Source organism: Dendrobates tinctorius, unplaced genomic scaffold (genome assembly GCF_039654945.1).
Source record: "Dendrobates tinctorius isolate UK_male_01 unplaced genomic scaffold, ASM3965494v1 ptg000104l, whole genome shotgun sequence".
NCBI classification, from domain to species: Eukaryota; Metazoa; Chordata; class Amphibia; order Anura; family Dendrobatidae; genus Dendrobates; species Dendrobates tinctorius.
Genome location: NW_027361772.1, coordinates 19046117 through 19068164, shown reverse-complemented (window position 1 = coordinate 19068164; position 22048 = coordinate 19046117). Strand labels below are relative to the sequence as shown.

Below are 22048 nucleotides of genomic sequence, written 5' to 3'. Positions count from 1 at the left end.
ACGGCCCGGGCACAACTCTTTCGAGATGTGTTGCTGCCAACAATTTTTAAATTTGTTAATTTTTAAAAAAAAAAATGAAATGGCAAACATCCAGCGCTCAACTTCTGATCTGTTTCCAGATTATTGCCTTCTTGTTCATACTGATGTAATAATGTAATAATGCTCCCATACAGTTGTCTAATTAAGGTCAAACAACTTATATCTAATGTTTTATACTGTTTAACATGTCTGTATATATTGTGTGTATATATATTGCTTATCATATATACTGTAAATTATGTATTTGCATATTGTGTATTTTTTATATATATAGTGCATTGTGTCTATATATTGTGTATTATGTATATATTGTGTATTATGTCTACTTATATATTGTGTATTATGTATATATTGTGTATTAGGTCACTGCATATATTGTGTATTATGTATATGTTGTGTCTCTGTATATACAGAGGTTAGAAAAAGTGTTTGCCCCCTTCCTGATTTCCTACTCCTTTGCATGTTTGTCACACTTAAATGTTTCAGATCACCAAATTTAAACATTAGACAAAGATAACACATGTAAACACAAAATGCAGTTTTTAAATGAAGGTCGTTATTACTAAGGGAAAATGAAATCCAGACCTACAGGGCCCTGGGTGGAAAAGTGATTGCCTCCCTTATAACAAATTAACTGTGGTTTATCACATCTTTGGGAAGCTGCATTCAAATTCCCTAGTCACACCCAGGCCTGATTACTGCCACACCTGTTCTCAAGAAATCACTTAAATAGGACCTGCCTGACAAAGTGAAGTAGACCAAAAGATTCTCAAAAGCAAGATATCATGCCGCAATCTAAAGAAATTCTGGAATAAATCAGAAACAAAGTAATTGAAATCTATTAGTCTGGAAAAGGTTATCAAGCTATTTCTAAAGTTTTGGGACTCCAGTGAACCACAGTGAGAGCCATTATCCACAAATGGTGAAAACATGGAACAGTGCTGAACCTTCCCGGGAGTGGCCGGCAGACCAAAGTTACACCAAAAGCGCAGCGATGACTCATTCAAGAGGTCACAAAAACCCCACAATAGCATCCAAAGAACTGCACGCCTCACTTGCCTCAGTTAAGGTCAGTGTTCATGACTCCACCATAAGAAAGAGACTGGGCAAAAATGGCCTGCATGGCAGAGCTCCAAGACAAAAACCACTGCTGATCAATAAGAACATAAAGGCTCATCTCAGTTTTGCCAGAAAACATCTTGATGATCCCAAAGACATTTGGGAGAGTGCTCTGTGGACTGACAAGACAAAAGTTGAACTTTCTGGAAGATGTATGTCCAATTACATCTGGTGTAGAAGCAACACAGCATTTGATAAACAGAACATCATACCAACAGTAAAATATGGTGGTGGTAGTATGATGGTCTGGGGCTGTTTTGCTGCTTAAGTACCTGGAAGACTTGCTGTAGTAAATGGAACCATGAATTCTTCTGTCTACCAAAAAATCCTGAAGAAGAATGTTCGGCCGTCTGTTCGGGACCTCAAGCTGAAGCGCATATCAGTTATGCAGCAGGACAGTGATCCAAAGCACACCAGCAAGCCCACCTCTGAATGGCTTAAGAAAAACAAAATTAAGACTTTGGATTGGCTAGTCAAAGTCCTGACCTTAATCCGATTGAGATGCTGTTGTAAAAGACTCATTGCCAGTTATTACAAACACTTTTTTCCAGTTGACAACCAGTTATTAGGTTTGAGGGCAATCACATTTTCACACAGGGCCCTGTAGGTATGGATTTCTTTTTCCGTTAAAAATAAAAACCTTCATTTATAAACTGCATTTTGTGATTACTTGTGGTATCTTTGTCTAATATTTAAATTTGTTTGGTGATCTGAAACATTTAAGTGTGCCATGTTTGCATGCAAAAGGATAGGAAATCAAGAAGGGAGGAAACACTTTTTCATACCACTGTATTGTCTATTATATATATTGCGCATTATGTATATGCATATTGTGTATTATGTATATATTGTGTCTCTGTATATATTGTTCACTGCTCAAAAAAAAGGGAACACTTAAACAGCACAATGTAGCTCTAAGTCAATCAAACTTTTGTGAAATCAACCTGTCCAGTTATGAAACAACACTGATTATGAATCAATTTCTCCTGCTGTTGTGCAAATAGAACAGACAATAGGTAGAAATGATAGGCAATTAGCAAGACCCCCACTATAAAGAAGTGGTTCTGCAGTGGGTGACCACAGACCATTTATCTGTTCTCATCCTTTTTGGCTGTTGTTTGGTCACTTTTGCATTTTGTCATTGCTCTCACCCCCAGAGGTACTGTACAGTAGGATGAAGCGGTGTCTACAACCCACAGAAGTTGCCCAGGTAGTGCAGTTCATCGAGGATGGCAAATCAATGTGAGCTGTGGCAAGAAGGGTAGCTGTGTCTGTCAGCGCAGTGTCCAGAGCATGGAGCAGATACCAGGAGACAGGCTAGTACATCAGGAGACTTGGAGGGGGCTGCAGAAGGGCAACAACCCAGCAGCAGGACCATTATCACCTCCCTTGTGCAAGGAGGAAAAGTGCCAGAGCACTGGAAAATTACCTCCAGTAGGCTACTAACATCCATGTGTCTACTCAAACTGTCAGAAACAGTCTCCTTGAGGCTGGTATGAGGGCCCGACGTCCACAAGTGGGTGTTGAGCTTTCAGCCCAACACCGTGCAGGGTGATTGGCTATTGCCAGAGAACATCAAGATTGACAGATTCTTTAATCCAGGTCTGGGAGGAGATCCCTCAGGAGAACATCCGCCGCTTCATCAGGACCATGCCCAGGCATTGTAGGGAGGTCATACAGGCACTTGAAGGCCTCAAACTCTACTGAGCATCATTTCCTACTCTTGAGGAAATTTCACTGAAGTTGGATCAGCCTGTAATTTGATTTTCCACTTTGATTTTGAGTATCATTCCAAATCCAGACCTCCATGGGATAGTCATTTTGATTTACATTGATAATTTTTATGTTTTATTGTTCTCAACACATTATTATTATTATTATTATTATTATTATTATTATTATTATTTATCGTTATAGCGCCATTTATTCCATGGCGCTTTACATGTGAGGAGGGGTATACATAAAAACAAGTACAATAATCTTAAACAATACAAGTCATAACTGGTACAGGAGGAGAGAGGACCCTGCCCGCGAGGGCTCACAATCTTCAAGGGATGGGTGGTAATACAGTAGGCGAGGGTAGAGCTGGTCGTGCAGCGGTTTGGTCGATCGGTGGTTACTGCAGGTTATAGGCTTGTCGGAAGAGGTGGGTCTTCAGGCTCTTTTTGAAGGTTTCGATGGTAGGTGAGAGTCTGATATGTTGTGGTAGAGAGTTCCAGAGTAGGGGTGATGCGCGAGAGAAATCTTGTATGCGATTGTGGGAAGAGGAGATAAGAGGGGAGTAGAGAAGGAGATCTTGTGAGGATCGGAGGTTGCGTGCAGGAAAGTACCGGGAGACGAGGTCACAGATGTATGGAGGAGACAAGTTGTGGATGGCTTTGTATGTCATGGTTAGGGTTTTGTAATGGAGTCTCTGGGCAATTGGGAGCCAGTGAAGGGATTGACAGAGGGGAGAAGCTGGGGAATAGCGGGGGGACAGGTGGATTAGTCGGGCAGCAGAGTTTAGAATAGATTGGAGGGGTGCGAGAGTGTTTGAGGGGAGGCCACAGAGCATGAGGTTGCAGTAGTCAAGGCGAGAGATGATGAGGGCATGGACTAGGGTTTTTGCAGATTCTTGGGTGAGGAATGAACGGATGCGTGAAATATTTTTGAGTTGAAGTCGGCAGGAAGTGGAAAGGGTTTGGATATGTGGTTTGAAGGAGAGATCAGCGTCAAGGATTACTCCGAGGCAGCGAGCTTGTGGGACTGGGGAGAGTGGGCAGTCATTTACTGTAATTGATAGGTTCGTAGGGGGGGTCACGTGAGATGGGGGAAAGATGATGAATTCTGTTTTGTCCATGTTGAGTTTCAGATATCTAGTGGAGAAGAAGGATGAAATAGTGGACAGACATTGAGGGATTCTGGTTAGTAGGGAGGTGATATCTGGTCCAGAGATGTAGATCTGTGTGTCATCAGCATAAAGATGATACTGAAAGCCATGAGATTCTATGAGCTGTCCCAGGCCAAAGGTGTAAATAGAGAACAGCAGGGGCCCAAGGACTGAACCTTGTGGGACTCCGACAGATAGGGGGCGAGGTGAGGAGGTGGTGTGTGAGTGGGAGACGCTGAATGTCCGGTCTGTTAGGTATGATGAGATCCAGGAGAGGGCCAAGTCTGTGATGCCGAGGGATGAGAGGGTCTGTAATAATAGGGAATGGTCCACTGTGTCAAAGGCAGCCGACAGGTCCAGGAGGAGGAGGACAGAGTAGTGTCGCTTGCTCTTGGCAGTTAAGAGGTCATTGGTGACCTTAGTAAGGGCAGTTTCAGTGGAGTGGTGTGACCGGAAGCCAGATTGTAAGCGGTCGAAGAGGGAGCAAGAAGAGAGATGGGAGGACAGTTCAAGGTAGACGTGTTGTTCCAGTAGCTTGGAGGCGTATGGGAGAAGTGATATAGGGCGATAGCTAGATACAGAGGATGGGTCAAGAGAGGGCTTTTTGAGGATAGGTGTGATGGAGGCATGTTTAAAGCTTGAGGGGAAAACACCAGTTGTTAGTGATAGGTTGAAGAGATGGGTTAGGGTTGGGATGAAGACTGTGGTGAGGTTTGGGATGAAGTGGGATGGGATCGGGTCGAGTGCACAGGTGGTGAGATGTGATCTTGAGAGTAGAGTGGAGAGTCGATCTTCTGTAATGGTGGAGAAGTTGGTTTTGAAGGTGGAGGGCTGGGAAGTCGGGAGGAAGGGCTCTGGGGGTTGTACATTCATTCCACTATGTAATGAATAAAGATTTATAACTGGAATATTTCATTCAGTGATATCTAGGATGTGGGATTTTAGTGTTCCTTTAATTTGTATTAGTGTATATTATTTCTATGTATACTTTGTCTGTTGTGTCTCTGTATATATTGTGTACTATTTATATGTTTATATTGTATATTATTTATATATTGTGTATTAAGTATTATGTATTAAGTATATGGATATATTTTACCTATGTCTATATTGTGCAGGTCTCTGTATATATTGTGCATTATGTATATATTGTGTATTGTGTCTATGTAAATATTGTGTATTATATCTCTGTATATATTGTGCCTATGTCTATATTGTGTATTATGTCTCTGTATATATTGCTTACATGTGTACATTGTGCATTATGTATCTGTATATATTGTGTCTTATGTATATGTTGTGTAATATTTCTATGTAAATAATGTATTTCTTGCCTTTACCCGTGCAGTGCAGTGAGGAGACGCTCCCTTATTCAACAGAAGACGGACGATGTTCAGGTGATTGTGATACACGGCTACATGAAGAGGGGTCAGTCCAGTCTGTGATAAAGAAAGAATGACTAAAAAGACTTACAAAAATGGCCAAGTTTCAAATAATAAAGAGGAAACTTGTTGATCACTGCTAGGACCCCCAGACATCCCAATCTGAATAGATCGGAGGTCGAGGCTGCGCACCTCATGTCCATTCATTTTCTATTGCGGAGAGCTGTACTTGGCTTTCTCCAGCATTCCTATAGAGAATTAATGGAGTGGTAGTGTGCAAGCTTGACCTCCATTTACATAAGGCTCGGCAGAGATCTTGGTTCTCTCGGGGTCCCAGTGGTCGGTATGGGGAACATTATACCAGGAATGGATCTAGGACAAGGGACATGATACCTGTAAATGGCCCAGGATGGGGGACATTATACCCAGGAGGGGCCTAGGATGGGGACATTATTAAAGGATGGTTCCTATTATTGGAGATATTATTAAATAAATGAGCCCAAGATGAGGGTCACTATAATAGGAAGGGTCTCCCGATGGGGGACATTATTAAATAAAGGGGCCCAGGCTGGTGGACATTATTATATGAAAGGGCTATTGATGTGGGACTTTATTGAATAAAGGGGTCTACGTTGAGAGACATTATTATAGGAAGGGACCCTGGATGCGGGACATTATTACATGGGGGGCGAACATGCATGTTTTTATAGGATCTAGAGGGCTACAAGAGCCCATATATCTGCCCAACATGCAGGTGGGGGCCCAGGTCCAAATTCTGCACCATGGGCCACCAGATTCTATTTATGCCACTGACTAAAACCCTCTTGGATTCCCTTTTGAGGACACAGCTTTCTTCTTGAAGTTGTTGCATTACAATGTCCATGCAATATGGAGATAAAAGGTCACCTTGCCAGCGCTGTTGGAATGAGCTCCTCTTTCTACCAGAAGTTCTGCAATCTGGATCTTCCCATACTTTGCAGCCACATGAAGAGGCGTGAAACCTTTCTAAGGTGAGAGAAGGAGAAGGTAAGCAATACTTCAAAGTGACAATGAGGTCAGTGAAGACAATATATACAAAGAAAACAAACAACTCAGCCGAGAAATAATCAGCCAGGGAAGGGAACTGGGCAACGAGGGGAAGTTATGAAATTCGGAAGCCAAGATACGGGGCTGAGATCCACATCGCATTTGTCCCCACATCAGTTTATCTATCGGGGCTTATGTTTGTATCCCTGAAAAATGGGAATCGGGCGTTTGCGCTGACTGGGACATTAACTATAATGGTGCAGACAGAGTCAGTGTGTGCTCTGTCAGACATCATTTTTAGCCATATCCACCGATTTGAGGTGGGCACTATGACGTAGTCAACTGTGTTTTGGTGCATGCCTCAAGTAGGCTGATACAGTGATGTTCGACAGACCACACGGCGCATCATTAAAGTCAATGTCCGTGTCAAAGAATAAGCCTGAATCCTGTTATCGAGGGCATCAGATGTAAGCCCCAACAGAGCCACTGACTCCAGGATCACTGACCAGAGCACCCTCTTCCACATGTTTGGTGTGTCTCCCAGGTGGCTTGTTGCAAACTTTAAACAACACTTTTCATGGATATCTTTGAGAAATGGCTTTCTTCTTGCCACTCTTCCATAAAGACCAGATTTGTGCAGTGTACGACTGATTGTTGTCCTATGGACAGACTGTCCCACCTCAGCTGCAGATCTCTGCAGTTCACCCAGAGTGATCATGGGCCTGTTGGCTGCATCTCTGATCAGTCTTCTCCTTGTATGAGATGAAAGTTTAGAGGGACGGCCGGGTCTTGGTAGATTTGCAGTGGTATGATACTCCTTCCATTTCAATATGATCGCTTGCACAGTGCTCCTTGGGATGTTTAAAGTTTTGGAAATCATTTTGTATCCAAATCCGGCTTTAAACTTCTCCACAACAGTATCACGGACCTGCCTGTTGTGTTCCTTGGTCTTCATGATGCTCTCTCTGCTTCAAACAGAACCCTGAGACTATCACAGAGCAGGTACATTTATACGGAGACTTGACTACACAGAGATGGATTATATTTATCATCATCAGTCATTTAGGACAACATTGGATCATTCAGAGATCCACAATGAACTTCTGGAGTGAGTTTGTTGCATTGAAAGTAAAGGGGCCAAATAATATTGCACGCCCTACTTTTCAGTTTTTGAATTTCCACAAAAATTTTAAATAACCAATAAATTTCGTTCAACTTCACAATTGTGTTCCACTTGTTGTTGATTCTTCACCAAAAATTTACATTTGGTATCTTTATGTTTGAAGAATGATATGTGGGAAAAGGTTGAAAAGTTCCAAGGGGCCGAATACTTTCGCAAAGCACTGTGTATGGAGGCCCTCGCTAGCTGAGTCTGTGTATATGGAGGCACTCCACAGCATGGGAAATATTTGGGGCCACTGTATATGGTGGCCCACCTCTGATTTATGTGAGTAGACGCTACTGAAGCATAGTGGTGAGGGCAGGGGGCAGCTGGTGGTACATCATTTGGGTGCTAGAGCACCTTCTCCGCCATTTCCTTTGCCTTGGTCAGAACGTACATTTAGCAAATGACACACGGCATTTCAGGTTTTACCTTGGTCATGGAAGTATGTGCAGCTTGGTTGTCCAGCAGAAGCTCGGTGGTTTGGATGTGCCCCCCTCGTGCACTCAAGTGTAAAGGTGTATGGCCTGCAGTAGTGGGGGGATCCGGGTGAGCTCCATGAGATAACAGCAAACGTACCATTTCCGAATGCCCTGAGCGGGCAGCACAGTGAAGAGGGGTCTGATCATCCTGCGAGACAGTAATACAAAAAAATTATAAATGTGGGAACCAAGGATAGAAGACTAATCCGACATTCCTACAGATAAGGATCAAAGAAATCCAATGTTCGCGTGTCCTCCCCTCTATCCTTCAGCCGATGGATGGAGATGTATCAGTCTATTGTGCATACCAGTACAGTTCTATGGACTGGACCTCCAAAATGGATGGATCATGGAAACATTTAAAGTGACTTTTCCAGACTGCAAGAAATTCTCTAATACATTTTCCTACAACTTGCCCTACTATGAAGATCAAGGCCCATGAGCAATGAATGAACCGTTGCTCCATTGTCGGGATTGGTAGGGACCACAGCAGTTAGACCCACAACGATCAATAATTTATCATCTATATCCTATGAATATTTTTCTCATTTTATACCCTGATTGCCGTTGGTCGCCCAAACCCTGCAGATTTGACAGATCTTCATATAAGCTGAGCTCTTCATAGCGTTCTCATGTCATACACCCAAACCCTTGTCCATTTAGGGATTCTATGGTTCCAAACAAAGTGAGACAGACGTGGATCAGCGAAAGAGAGAACACCGAAGAACATTTCTACAACTGGCAGTATAAATCTACATAAAGTAGGACGTCTCGCTGTTGCTTTACTTTTGCGGCAGATTCCAGGATTCTTGATACCATTCTTGATTATTTTGTATTAATATTAACTGCATCACTTAATATTGAGCACAGTAAAGTATGTTGACATCCCCCTATATACCGTATGAGCCCATACACAGCCCCCTGTTATGAATGGGTCACCGAGGAGGAAAAATAAACAAGCTAAGTCACAGAAAACCAGAGAGGTTGGTAACTATGCAGATTGCAGACCCCTGATCCTAACCACACAACTAGCAGCAGCCGTGGAGCGTTCCTACGATGAATCTAGACGCCTTGTCACAGCCGGAGGACTAAATAAGCCTAAAGCAAGAAAAGGGGAAAACTAACTGCCCCAGAGCAGACCCCAAAGGAATAGACAGTCCCCACACATGTATTGACGGTGAAACAAGATGAAAACACAAACACAGGCAGGAAAATAAGCTGAGCAAACGATGGGGCCCAAACTAACTAGAAAGGACAGGAAAGGAAAGACACTGTCTGCAATCTGCCCAAAAAACCCTACAAAAATAATGTCCAACAATTCTGATAACAAAATTAACCCTGAAGTCACTAGACTTCTCCCACTATATCAGCACTCTGAAATATTCTGAGACAGAGCAAAAAAGAGGCCAATCTAATAAGTAACAAAAAGCAAATTGGCAAATATAGATAAATAAGAGTGGAAATTCAGCACAGCCCCAGCCGGGGCTGGCTGACCACACAAAAAACTGAATAGACCAACAAAATCAAGTGTGAAAATTAGCAGAAACACTTAGCTTGAGATGACTGGAACAGAGCTGAAAACCAAGACCTGAAAAGCCAGAAGGAATCACCAGCACCAGAATAGGGCGTCGGCTGTCTTAAATCCAGTCTGAGATTCCAGAGATCCAATCGTTATCCTCATCATCAGGTGGCAGATCTCTACTAATTAAATCAACCTCACTACCTCCTGTTACCACCAGAGGGAGCCCGGAAGGAGAACTCACAACTAGTAGACCAGAAAATGAGTTCACAACAGCCCCCTTATATACAGCAAAAAAATAAAAGAAATGAACTGGAATATAAGTTGGTATACATGCAACGTGTAGGAGCATGTTCACAATGGCCACTAAAAAGACAAAACAGACATATTTGTGCAGATGTCTCTGACCAGTAGAACAATGTACCGCAACTCCAGAGTCTGCTAAATATTTCTAAAGGTCTTTCACCGTCAAGCGGGAGTTCTGATTTGACTCTCCAACAAACCTATGAGCAGTTCTCAATTAAATTTTGGTTGGTCTTCCAGACCTTATCTTGACCTCCACTCTTCCTGTTAACTGCCATTTATTAATTTAAGTTTGAACTGAGGAAAGGGCAACTTGCAAATGCTTTGCTATCTCCCTAGATACAGTATGAGTTCTCACATAGCTCCCTAGATACGGTATGAGCCCTTACATAGCCCCTGTATACAGTATTAGCCCTATAAACACTGTGAGTGCTCACTTAATTCCCTATATTCAGTGTGAGCCCCCACATAGCATTTCTACATACAGTATGAGCCTCCACATAACTTCCTATATACTGTATGAACCCCCACATAGCTTATCTATATACAGTATGAGCCTCCACATAGCCCCTCTATATACATTATGAGCCCTTACATAGTCCTTGTTTACAGTATTAGCTCTATACACAGTGTGAGCTCCCACATTGCATCTCTACATACAGTAGGAGCCCCCACAAAACTTCCTATTTACAGTATGAGCCCTCACATAACCTCTCTATATACTGGATGAGCGCCACAAAGCCACTCTATATACAGCATGAGCACCTACATAGCTCCCCATATACAGTATGAACCCCCATATATCTCCCTAGATACAGTGTGAGCCCTCACATAGCCTCCCATATACAGTATGAGCCCTCGCACATTCCATACACATATTAAAAAAAACCCCACATACTCATCTATATCCCATTCCCCCGACACTTCGTTCTGAGCCTCGAGGCTCCACTTCTTGTTGCCAATCCATGCATGCTGATGCTATGCTGATGACATGATCGCACCAGCTGAAGACGTTATGGCGCAGACACATCACAGAAGATGCAGCGCGAGCCGCAGCGGAGCTTCAGGAGAGCTCCTTGTTTGTAGATGTACGAAGATGTGGTGGCCCAGATTCCCCTCATTATAATCTGCCTATACCTCCAGGTCACCCATATTCTTGGGCTATTATGCTGAAATCGCCTTCTGCATATCCCAACATCCCACCAAAGATATTGTAAATCAGGTGACTGTGACAGTCAATCCAGAATCTTCCAAGTCTTTTTCTGACAACAAGCTTTGGTGGACTTGGAGGTATGCTTGGGATCAATTGGCTTCAATTTCCTCATAGAAGACATGATGTTTTTTCCTATGATTTCCTGATTGTTGATTGAATATATTTTGCTCTCTGTAAGCTACAGGTTTCCAGTGCTACATGTAGCAAAGCAGCACAGAGCATCATCGCGTCACCACCATGCTACATTGTAGGCATCACTGTGCCACAGCCATGCTACACTGTAGGCATTACCGAACCACCGCCATGCTACATTGTAGGCATCATCGAACCACAGCCATGCTTTATTGTTGCTTCACAGAGACATCGCCATGCTTCACTGTAGGCATCACCGATCCACCACCATTCTTTATTGTAAGTGTAAGTATAACCAAACTACCAGTCTTGATTTATTGCAGGAATCACCATCTTATTTGTGGGCTGTATTTTGGGTGGTAATCCAGATTTGCGTCTACATCATGCGTCTCTTAGATTACGTAGTAAAAGCCTACTGACAGATTACCTTTAGTCCTTTAGACTATTTAACTGTTTATCAGCAATGACTTAATAGATAGTGCCCCCCATCCATCACCAATGTCAGCCTGTATTACTCACCTTAGCTCTTGCATTTACTTTTGCTTTGTTTTGCAGTAAAAATTCCGCCACATCCGTATGTGCCGCACGCGCCGCCATGTGCAACGGCGTCTCTACTTTCTGTAAAAAACAAAGAACACACAGATCATAACAGGTTTCAATTTTGGTTCAATTACATTATTTTTGAGTTCTGCAGAAATGTAATAATCATGCAATAAGGCTGGGGGCTAAATGGTGATTTTGGCAGTGACACAGGTGGTTCTGCCAAAGATCACTGCTACATTACGGCTAAATGCGAGTGAATGGTATCATATTATGACCCACAAAGCACAGCAACTGTGACAAGCAGAAGCAGTTGGATTTCTAGCAACTTTCCTGATCACATTCATTTGCATTACGCTGCAATATAGCTACCAGCATACAACGGTCTTTCGCTGTGCGACCTGCATCACAGTAAGTCGCCGTGTAGCCCCCTACCCTTATGATCCATATGATGCTTAGATTATATAGATGAAATAGATGGTATAATTTCATACTGACCACACTGAAGACATTGGGTGATGCCCCCCTCTGAAGTAGGGTTCTCACAATGGGTAGATGTCCCATAAAGGCAGCAACATGAAGTGGCGTAAGACCGGACTGGAAAGAATCGTAGAGCATGATTGCATGAGAACTCACAAAAAAAGGACAAAGATAAACCCATAAGACATCCTCTTGATGCGCTAGTGAAAGTGGTATCTCCACCTCCGTCCATAATCAATGGCATTAATAACATATGCAACCAGTTAAAGGTGTTGTCCAGCCTTGGCACTCACATCTGCAGTCACTATATGTTACTGTAGCCTTGTGAATCCTCACAGCGTGCACAATGCACGCTCTCAAGATTCTCTGGTTCCTGCGCCGGTGACCACAAGTATGTGATATGTACGACTTCCAGCCACATTCTGACTAGACAAATCCGGCCTTGCTCAATACACTTGTATTGAGCAAGGTTACACATGTCTAGTCGGCATGTGACCTCATGTATGCAAATATATATATATTTGCAGTCATGCGCCCGCCAGCTCCTGGCAGCGGACAATTATGACAGCGCGTACATTGCTTGATTTGAGGTTTCACAAAAGTGACTGCAGGCTTGTACCCCATGACCTTACTGACATACAGTTGAAACCAGAAGTTTACATACACTATATAAAATGACACATCTGCATGTTTTTCTCAATATCTAACATGAAATGAGAATAAACCTTTCCCGTTGTAGGTCAGTTAGGATTACCATAATTATTAATGTTTGCTAAATGCCAGAATAATGAGAGAGAGAGAGAATGTTTTAAGGCATTTTTATTACTTACTGCAAAGTCAAAAGTTTGCATACACTATAATTACTATGCCTTTAAACAATTCTGGACTGCCCATATGATGATGTCATGTGTTTGGAAGCTTCTGTTAGGCTTTTTGGCAAAATCTGTGTTAATTAGAGGTGCACCTGTGGATGTATTTTAATGCACACCTGAAACACACTGCTTCTTTGTGTACCATCATGGGAAAGTCTCGAGAAATCAGCCAAGATATCAGGAAGAGAATTGTGGACTTGCACAAGTCTGGCTCATCCTTGGGTACAATTTCAAGATACCTGAAGGTGCCTAGTTCATCTGTACAAACAATTATACACAAGTACAAACAAGATCAGAATATCCAGCCATCATACCGCTCAGGAAGAACACGAGTTCTGTGTCCCAGAGATGATGTGCTTTGGTCAAACATGTGCATGTCAACCGAAGAACAAAAGCAAAACACCTTGTGAAGATGATGAGGAGGCTGGCAAGATTGTGTCAATATCTACAGTGAAACGAGTACTGTGTTAACATGGGATGAAAGGCCACTCTGCCAGGAAGAAGCCATTACTCCAAAAGAAGCATAAAAAAGCCAGATTAATGTTTGCAAATGCACACAGGAAGAAAGACCTTAATTTTTGGAGACATGTCCTGTTGTCTGATGAAACTAAAATGGAACTTTTTGGGCATAATGACCATCGTTACATTTGGAGGAAAAAGGAAGAAGCTTGGAAGCCTAAGAACACCATCCCAACCGTGAAACATGGGGGTGGCAGCATTATGTTGTGGGGTTGTTTTGCTGCAGGAGGGACTGGTGCACTTCATAAAATAGATGGCATCATGAGAAATGACGATTACCGTATATACTCGTGTATAAGCCGACCCCCCCTAATTTTGCCACAAAAAACTGGGAAAACTTATTGACTCATGTATAAGCCGAGGATGGTGCTGTACAAGAGTTAATGGTGGTCCAAAAAGATGCTCCATAGGTAAATACTTCCATATATTGCTGCACAAAGGGTTAATGGTGTCCGAAGTAGAAGCTCCATACATAAATACCCCCATATGCTGCACAAGGGTTAATGGTGGCCCAAGTAGAAGCTCCATACATAAATACCCCCCATATGATGCACAGGGGTTAATGGTGGTCCAAGTAGAAGCTCCATACATCAATACCCCCCATATGATGCACAGGGGTTAATGGTGGTCCAAGTAGAAGCGCCATACATCAATACCCCCATATGCTGCACAAGGATTAATGGTGGCCCAAGTAGAAGCTCCATACATAAATACCCCCCATATGATGCATAGGGGTTAATGGTGGTCTAAGTAGAAGCTCCATACATCAATACCCCCATATGCTGCACAAGGGTTAATGGTGGCCCAAGTAGAAGCTCCATACATGAATACCCCCTATATGCTGCTGCTATAAAAAAAAAAGACATACTCACCTCTCCGTCGCTGGGGGCCAGGTGCCGGTGCAGCCGCTGGCTCAGGCCCCCGGCACTGGCTATATTTACCGTTCCCGGTTCCACCGCTGTTTCCCGGATCCTGTGCAGTGACGTTAGCAGAGGGCGCGCACTGACTACGTCATCGTGCCCTCCGCTAAATGTCACAGCCAGAGGATCTGGAGACAGCGATGGAACGGGGAGCGGTAAGTATTGCTCTGCTTCCCCATCATACTCACCACCCCCCTCCTGGCGCCCGGTCTCTTCAGCCCCTGCTTCCAGCATGATTTTGGCGTCCCAGGCTGTTCCTGCATTCAGCGGTCACGTGGTACCGCTCATTAAATATGCGCATATTCATGAGTTTAACCCCTTCACTACCAAGGGTGGTTTGCACGTTAACTACCGGGCCAATTTTTACAATTCTGACCACTGTACCTTTATGAGGTCATAACTCTGGAACGCTTTCATGGATCCCGGTGATTCTGACATTGTTTTCTCGTGACATATTGTACTTCATGTTAGTGGTAAAATTGCATTCAAATAACTTGCGTTTATTTGTGAAAAAAATGGAAATTTGGCGAAAATTTTGAAAATTTCGCAATTTTCCAATTTTTATGCCCTTAAATCACAGCGATACGGCACACAAAAAACTTAATACATAACATTTCCCACATGTTTACTTTACATCAGCACAATTTTGGAACCAAAATTTTTTTTTGTTAGGAAGTTATAAGGGTTAAAAATTGACCAGCGATTTCTCATTTTTGCAACACCATTTTATTTTTAGGGACCACTTCACATTTGAAGCCACTTTGAGGGGGTCTATATGATAGAAAATACCCAAAAGTGACACCATTCTAAAAACTGCACCCCTTAAGGTGCTTAAAACCACATTCAAGAAGTTTATTAACCCTTTAGGTGCGTCACAGGAATTTTTTGAATATTAAAAAAAAAATGAACATTTAACTTTTTTTCACAAAAAAAATACTTCAGGTTCAATTTTCTTTATTTTACCAAGGGTAACAGGAGAAATTGGACTGCAAAAGTTATTGTGCAATTTGTCCTGAGTACGCTGATACCTGATATGTGGGGGGGAACCACTGTTTCAGCGCTCGGCAGAGCTCAGAATGGAAGGAGCGCCGTTTGACTTTTTCAATGCAAAATTGGCTGGAATTCAGATCGGACGCCATGTCACGTTTGGCGAGCCCCTGATGTACCTAAACAGTGGAAACCCCCCAAGTGACCCCATTTTGGAAACTAGACCCCCCAAGGAACTTATCTAGATATGTGGTGAGAATTTTGAACCCACAAGGGCTTCACAGAAGTTTATAACGTACAGCGGTACAATTAAAAAATCATATTTTTTCCACAAAAATGATCTTTTCACCCCCCAATTTTTATTTTTCCAAGGGTAACAGGACCCTAAAAGTTATTGTGCAATTTGTCCTGAGTACGGTGATACCCCATATGTGGGTGTAAATGACTATTTTGGCGCATAGCAGAGCTCGGAAGGGAAGCAGCGCCATTTGACGTTTTTGGCTAGAATTGAGATCGGACACCATGTCGCGATTGGAAAACCCCTGATGTACCAAAACAGTGGAAACCCCCCACAAATGACACCATTTTGGAATCTAGACCCCCCAAGGAACTTATCTAGATGTGTGGTGAGAACTTTGAACCCCCAAGGGCTTCACAGAAGTTTATAACGTACAGCAGTACAATTAAAAAATCATATTTTTTCCACAAAAAATGATCTTTTCACCCTCAATTCTTATTTTTCCAAAAGTAACAGGACCCTAAAAGATATTGTGCAATTTATCCTGAGTACGCTGATACCCCACATGTGGGTGTAAACCACTATTTGGGCGTATGGCAGAGCTCGGGAGGGAAGCAGCGCCATTTGACGTTTTTGGCTGGAATTGAGATCGGACACCATGTCGCGTTAGGAAAGCCCCTGATGTACCAAAACAGTAGAAACCCCCCACAAATGACACCATTTTGGAAACTAGACCCCCCAAGGAACTTATCTAGATGTGTGGTGAGCACTGTGAACCCCCCAGTGCTTCACTGAAGTTTATAACGTCCGGGCGTGAAAATAAAAAAATCGTATTTTTTCCACAAACATGATCTTTTAGTCCCCATTTTTTTATTTTCCCAAGGGCAACAGGAGAAATTGGACCCCAAAAGTGGTTGTCGAATTTGTCCTGAGTACGCTGATACCTCATATGTGGGAGAAAACTACTGTATGGGCACACGTCAGGGCTCGGAAGGGAAGTAGTGACGTTTTGGAATGCAGACTTTGATGGATTGTTCTGCGGGTGTCATGTGCGTTTGGAGAGCCCCTGATGTACCTAAACAGTGGAAACCCCCCAAAAGTGACCCCATTTTGGAAACTAGACCCCCTAATGAACTTATCTAGATGTGTGGTGAGCACTTTGAACCCCCCAGTGCTTCACAGAAGTTTATAACGACCGTGCGTGAAAATAAAAATATCGTATTTTTTCAACAAACATCATCTTTTAGTCCCCATTTTTTTATTTTCCCAAGGGTAACAGGAGAAATTGGACCCCAAAAGTTGTTGTCCAATTTGTCCTGAGTACGCTGATACCTCATATGTGGGAGAAAACTACTGTATGGGCACACGTCGGGGCTCGGAAGGGAAGTAGTGACGTTTTGGAATGCAGACTTTGATGGATTGGTATGCGGGTGTCATGTGCGTTTGGAGAGCCCCTGATGTACCTAAACTATTGAAACTCCCCACAAGTGACCCCATTTTGGAAACTAGACCCCCCACGGAGCTTATCTAGATGTGTGGAGAGCACTTTGAACCCCCAAGTGCTTCACAGAAGTTTATAACGCCTGGGCGTGAAAATAAAAAAAACATTTTTTTCCGCAAAATTATATTTTTGCCCCCAATTTTTTATTTTCCTAAGGGTAACAGGAGAAATTGGACCCCAAAAGTTGTTTTGTAATTTGTCCTGAGTAGGCTGATACCCTACATGTGGGGGTAAAACACTGTTTGGGCACATGGCAGAGCTTGGAAGGGAAGGAGCACCATTTGACTTTTTCAACGCAGAATTGGCTGGAATTGAGATCAGATGCCATGTTGCCTTTGGAGAGCACCTGATGTGCCCAAACAGTGGAAACCCCCAATTATAACTCCAACCCTAACCTCAACACACCCCTAACCCTAATCTGAGCCCTAGCCCTAACCCTAGCCCTAACCCTAACCCTAACCCTAGCCCTAACCCTAGCCCTAACCCTAACCCTAGCCCTAACCCTAACCCTAACCCTAACCCTAACCCTAGCCCTAACCCTAACCCTAACCCTAGCCCTAACCCTAACCCTACCCTAACCCTAACCCTAGCGGGAAAATGGAAATAAATACATTTTCTTTTAGTTTTATTATTTTTCCCTAACTAAGGGGGTGATAACGGGGGGTTTGACTTACTATTTATGGCGGTTTTTATGTTTGGCGGCTGTCGCACGCTAAAAGACGCTTTTTATTGTAAAAATAGTTTTTGCATCACCACATATTGTGAGCTATAATTTTTCCGTATTTTGACCCACCGAGTCATGTGAGGTCTTATTTTTTGCAGGACGAGTTGACGTTTTTATTGGTACCATTTTCGGGCACGTGACATTTTTTGATCGCTTTTTATTCCGATTTTTGGGACGCAGAATGAACAAAAACCAGCGTTTCATGAATTTCTTTTGGGGGGTGCGTTTACACCGTTCCGCGTGCGGTAAAATTGATAACGCGTTTTTATTCTTCGGGTCAGTACGGTTACAGCGATACCTCATTTAGGTCGTTTTTTTATGTTTTGTCGGTTTTATGCAATGAAAACAATTTTATATAAAAAGTAATTATTTTTGTATCGCTTTATTCTGCGAGCTATAACTTTTTTATTTTTTTGCGGATGATGCTGTATGGTGGCTCGTTTTTTGCGGGACAAGATGACGTTTTCAGCGGTACCATGCATATTTATATGCGTCTTTTTGATCGCGCGTTATTGCACTTTTTGTTCGGTGGTATGATAATAAATCATTATTTTTTGGTTCGTTTTTTATTTTTATTTTTTAAGGGGTTCGCTAAAGGGGTTAACTAATGGGACAGTTTTATAGGGCAGGTCATTACGGACGCGGCGATACCAAATATGTGTACTTTTATTGTTTTTGTTTTTTTTATTTTGAAAAAAATGGATTTATTGGGGAATATTTTTTTTTTTTTTACTAATTTATTTAGCGATTTTTTTTTAATTATTTTTAACACTTTTTTTTTTTTTTTTTTTTACTTTATTACCTTGTCCCAGGTGGGACATCACTGTCCTGTGACAGATCGCTGATCTGTCACATCACAGATCACTGTGACAGATCAGCGATCTGTCACAGGCACTGCTGCAGACTTCCTCATGCCTGCGCTTTGCAGGCAGTGAGGAAGTCAGCTCCCTGCAGGCCCCCGTCGCCATCTTGGATCCGGGGGCCTGTAGGGAAAGAGCCCCCCGCAGCAGCGCTGCACATTGCGCTGCCGTGGGGGGCTCAGGGAAGCACGGAGGGAGCCCCCTCCCTGCCGATGCTTCCCTTTAACCCCCGGTACACCGCGATCGCGTTTGATCGCGGTGTGCAAGGGGTTAACGTGTCGGGGGCGGTCCGTGACCGCCCCTGACACATTGTGCCGGGTGTTAGCTATGATAATTAGCTGACACTCGGCCGTGATCAGCGGCGCTCACCACGTGGGCGCCGCTGATCGCGATGACGTAATATTCCGTCCATGGTAATTAGGTCCATGGTCACATGGACGGAATATTACGTCAATTGTAGGTAAGGGGTTAATGAGCGGTACCACGTGACCGCTGAATGCAGGAACAGTTGGGACACTGAGATCAAGGGGGAAGCAGGGGGGCTGCAGAGACCATGCCGGGAGGGGGGAGTATGGTCTCTGACACCCCCCAATCCCCCTCCCCCACCGACCCCCATATATGACTCGCGTATAAGCCAAGAGTGGGACTTTCAGTCCAAAAAAATTGGCTGAAAATCTCGGCTTATACACCAGAATATACGGTATGTGGCAATACTGAAGAAACATCTCAAGACATCAGCCAGGAAGTTAAAGCTTGGGCAGAAATGGGTCTTCTAAATGGACAATGACCCGAAGCATACTGCCAAAATGGTAGCAAAGTGGCTTAAGGATAACAAAGTCAATGTTTTGGAGCGGCCATCACAAAACCCTGATCTCAATGCTATTGAAAATCTATGGGCAAAGCTGAAAAGGCCGGTGCGAGCAAGGCGACCTACAAACTTGGATCAGTTACACCAGTTTTGTCAGGAGGAATGGAACCAAATTCCGACCAACTATTGTTAGAAGCTTGTGGAAGGAGTTCCCAAACGTGTGACCCAAGTCATTCAGTGTAAGGGCAATGGTACCAAATATCAATGAAATGGACGGAAACTTTTGACTTTGCAGTAAGTAATAAAACTCCTTAAAACATTTTCTCTCTCTCTCTCATTATTCTGGCATTTGGCAAATATTAATAATTATGGTACTCCTAGTTGACCTAAAACAGGAAAGGGTTATTCCGATATCATGTCAGATATTGAGAAAGACATGCAGATGTGTCTTCTTATATAGTGGATGGAAACTTCTGGTTTCAACTGTATATATAAGAAGACATAGTAGCTGCCCTCTCAATCCTCTTTTGTGGGTGGAAGAAATTTAGTGGGCACAAATGTACCTCATACTTCAATTTTAATATTCCATTATACAAATGTCCTAATAAAAAGAGAAAATAAAATGTATCCTGATGAGATCTCACCTCCGTGACGGCATCAATGGCGGCTCCAGACTTCAACAAAAGCTCCATCACTCTGATATGACTTTTCTTGCAGGCTATGTGAAGAGGGGTGAACCCATTCTACACAAGGCAAGAAAAAAGGCTCAGAATCTGGACTAAGCCAAGAAAACAAGGGTGAAAGCACAGAGGAAACACAGGAGACATGAACCATAGATGGATGTAGAAGACAGACTGCTGACCAGGGTAAGGAGACACACAAGCAAGGAGCGGGAAGAAAGGCTAATAGCTAGCAGACCAGGAGAATGTAGTCAGGTCAGATTATTATTTTCCTATGTAGGCAATCAGCCCCAGGCACAAGAAAAATAAGGTGTCTACTTCCCATTTTTACACAATTATTTTCATATTTTAGAGCAGCTTATACTGCTATATAATACTGCCGATATATTGCCTTATACATCCCACATAATACCATCATTTAGTGCCGATATATTGCCTTATACATCCCACATAATACCATAATTTAGTGCCGATATATTGCCTTATACATCCCACATAATACCATAATTTAGTGCCGATATATTGCCTTATACATCCCACATAATACCATAATTTAGTGCCGATATATTGCCTTATACATCCCACATAATACCATCATTTAGCGCTGATATATTGCCTTATACACCCACATAATACCATAATTTAGTGCCGATATATTGCCTTATACATCCCACATAATACCATCATTTAGTGCCGATATATTGCCTTATACATCCCACATAATACCATCATTTAGTGCCGATATATTGCCTTATACATCCCACATAATACCATAATTTAGTGCCGATATATTGCCTTATACATCCCACATAATACCATCATTTAGCGCTGATATATTGCCTTATACATCCCACATAATACCATAATTTATTGCCAATATACTGCCTTATAGATCCCACATAATACCATCATTTAGCGCTGACATATTGCCTTATACATCCCACATAATACCATCATTTAGCGCCGATATATTGCCTTATACACCCACATAATACCATCATTTAGCGCTGATATATTGCCTTATACATCCCACATAATACCATAATTTATTGCCAATATACTGCCTTATAGATCCCACATAATACCATCATTTAGTGCTGATATATTGCCTTATACATCCCACATAATACCATCATTTAGCGCCGATATATTGCCTTATACATCCCACATAATACTATCGTTTAGTGATTATATACTGCCTTATACATCCCACATAATTCCATCATTTAGTGATGATGTACTGCCTTAAACAGCCGACATAAAATTTCAATATAGTGTTAATATACATTACAGCCCATGTCATTCCACCATATAGTCCCAATATATTGTTATATGCAGATTGCATAATATCACAATATAATGCCAGAATTGTACCATGTACAGCCCGTATAAAATCTCCATATAGTGCAAACATACAGCTATAAATAGCCCATATCATACTACCATATACTGCCAGTATACTGTCATATACATCCCATATAACCACCATATTATGCCAATATACTGTCGTATACAGTCAACATAATAATAATGCTTATACATGGTAAAAAAAAGCTCACATAATACCACCATATATACCACCACCATATATACTGTCATATATAGTCCACATAATACAATAAATATACAAATAGTGCCATATACTTGCATAACATCACCATATGGTGACAATA

At 42.5% G+C, this 22048-nt stretch overlaps 1 protein-coding gene across 7 annotated transcripts in view; it reads right to left on the bottom strand.

The window, feature by feature from the left end:
- Positions 1–22048, bottom strand: part of ANK1 (ankyrin 1) — a 321679-nt gene that overhangs the window by 105789 nt on the left and 193842 nt on the right. For 5 of the 7 annotated variants that reach the window (XM_073588873.1, XM_073588874.1, XM_073588875.1 and 2 more), the window contains exons 12-17: positions 20340–20438; positions 12285–12383; positions 11766–11864; positions 8030–8227; positions 6316–6414; positions 5362–5466 (exon numbers count right to left, since the gene is read on the bottom strand). In XM_073588873.1, the coding sequence (XP_073444974.1) occupies positions 5362–5466; positions 6316–6414; positions 8030–8227; positions 11766–11864; positions 12285–12383; positions 20340–20438 (699 nt within the window). The remainder of the gene's footprint in view (positions 1–5361; positions 5467–6315; positions 6415–8029; positions 8228–11765; positions 11865–12284; positions 12384–20339; positions 20439–22048) is intronic. The other 2 variants (XM_073588878.1, XM_073588880.1) reach the window with 1 other exon arrangement.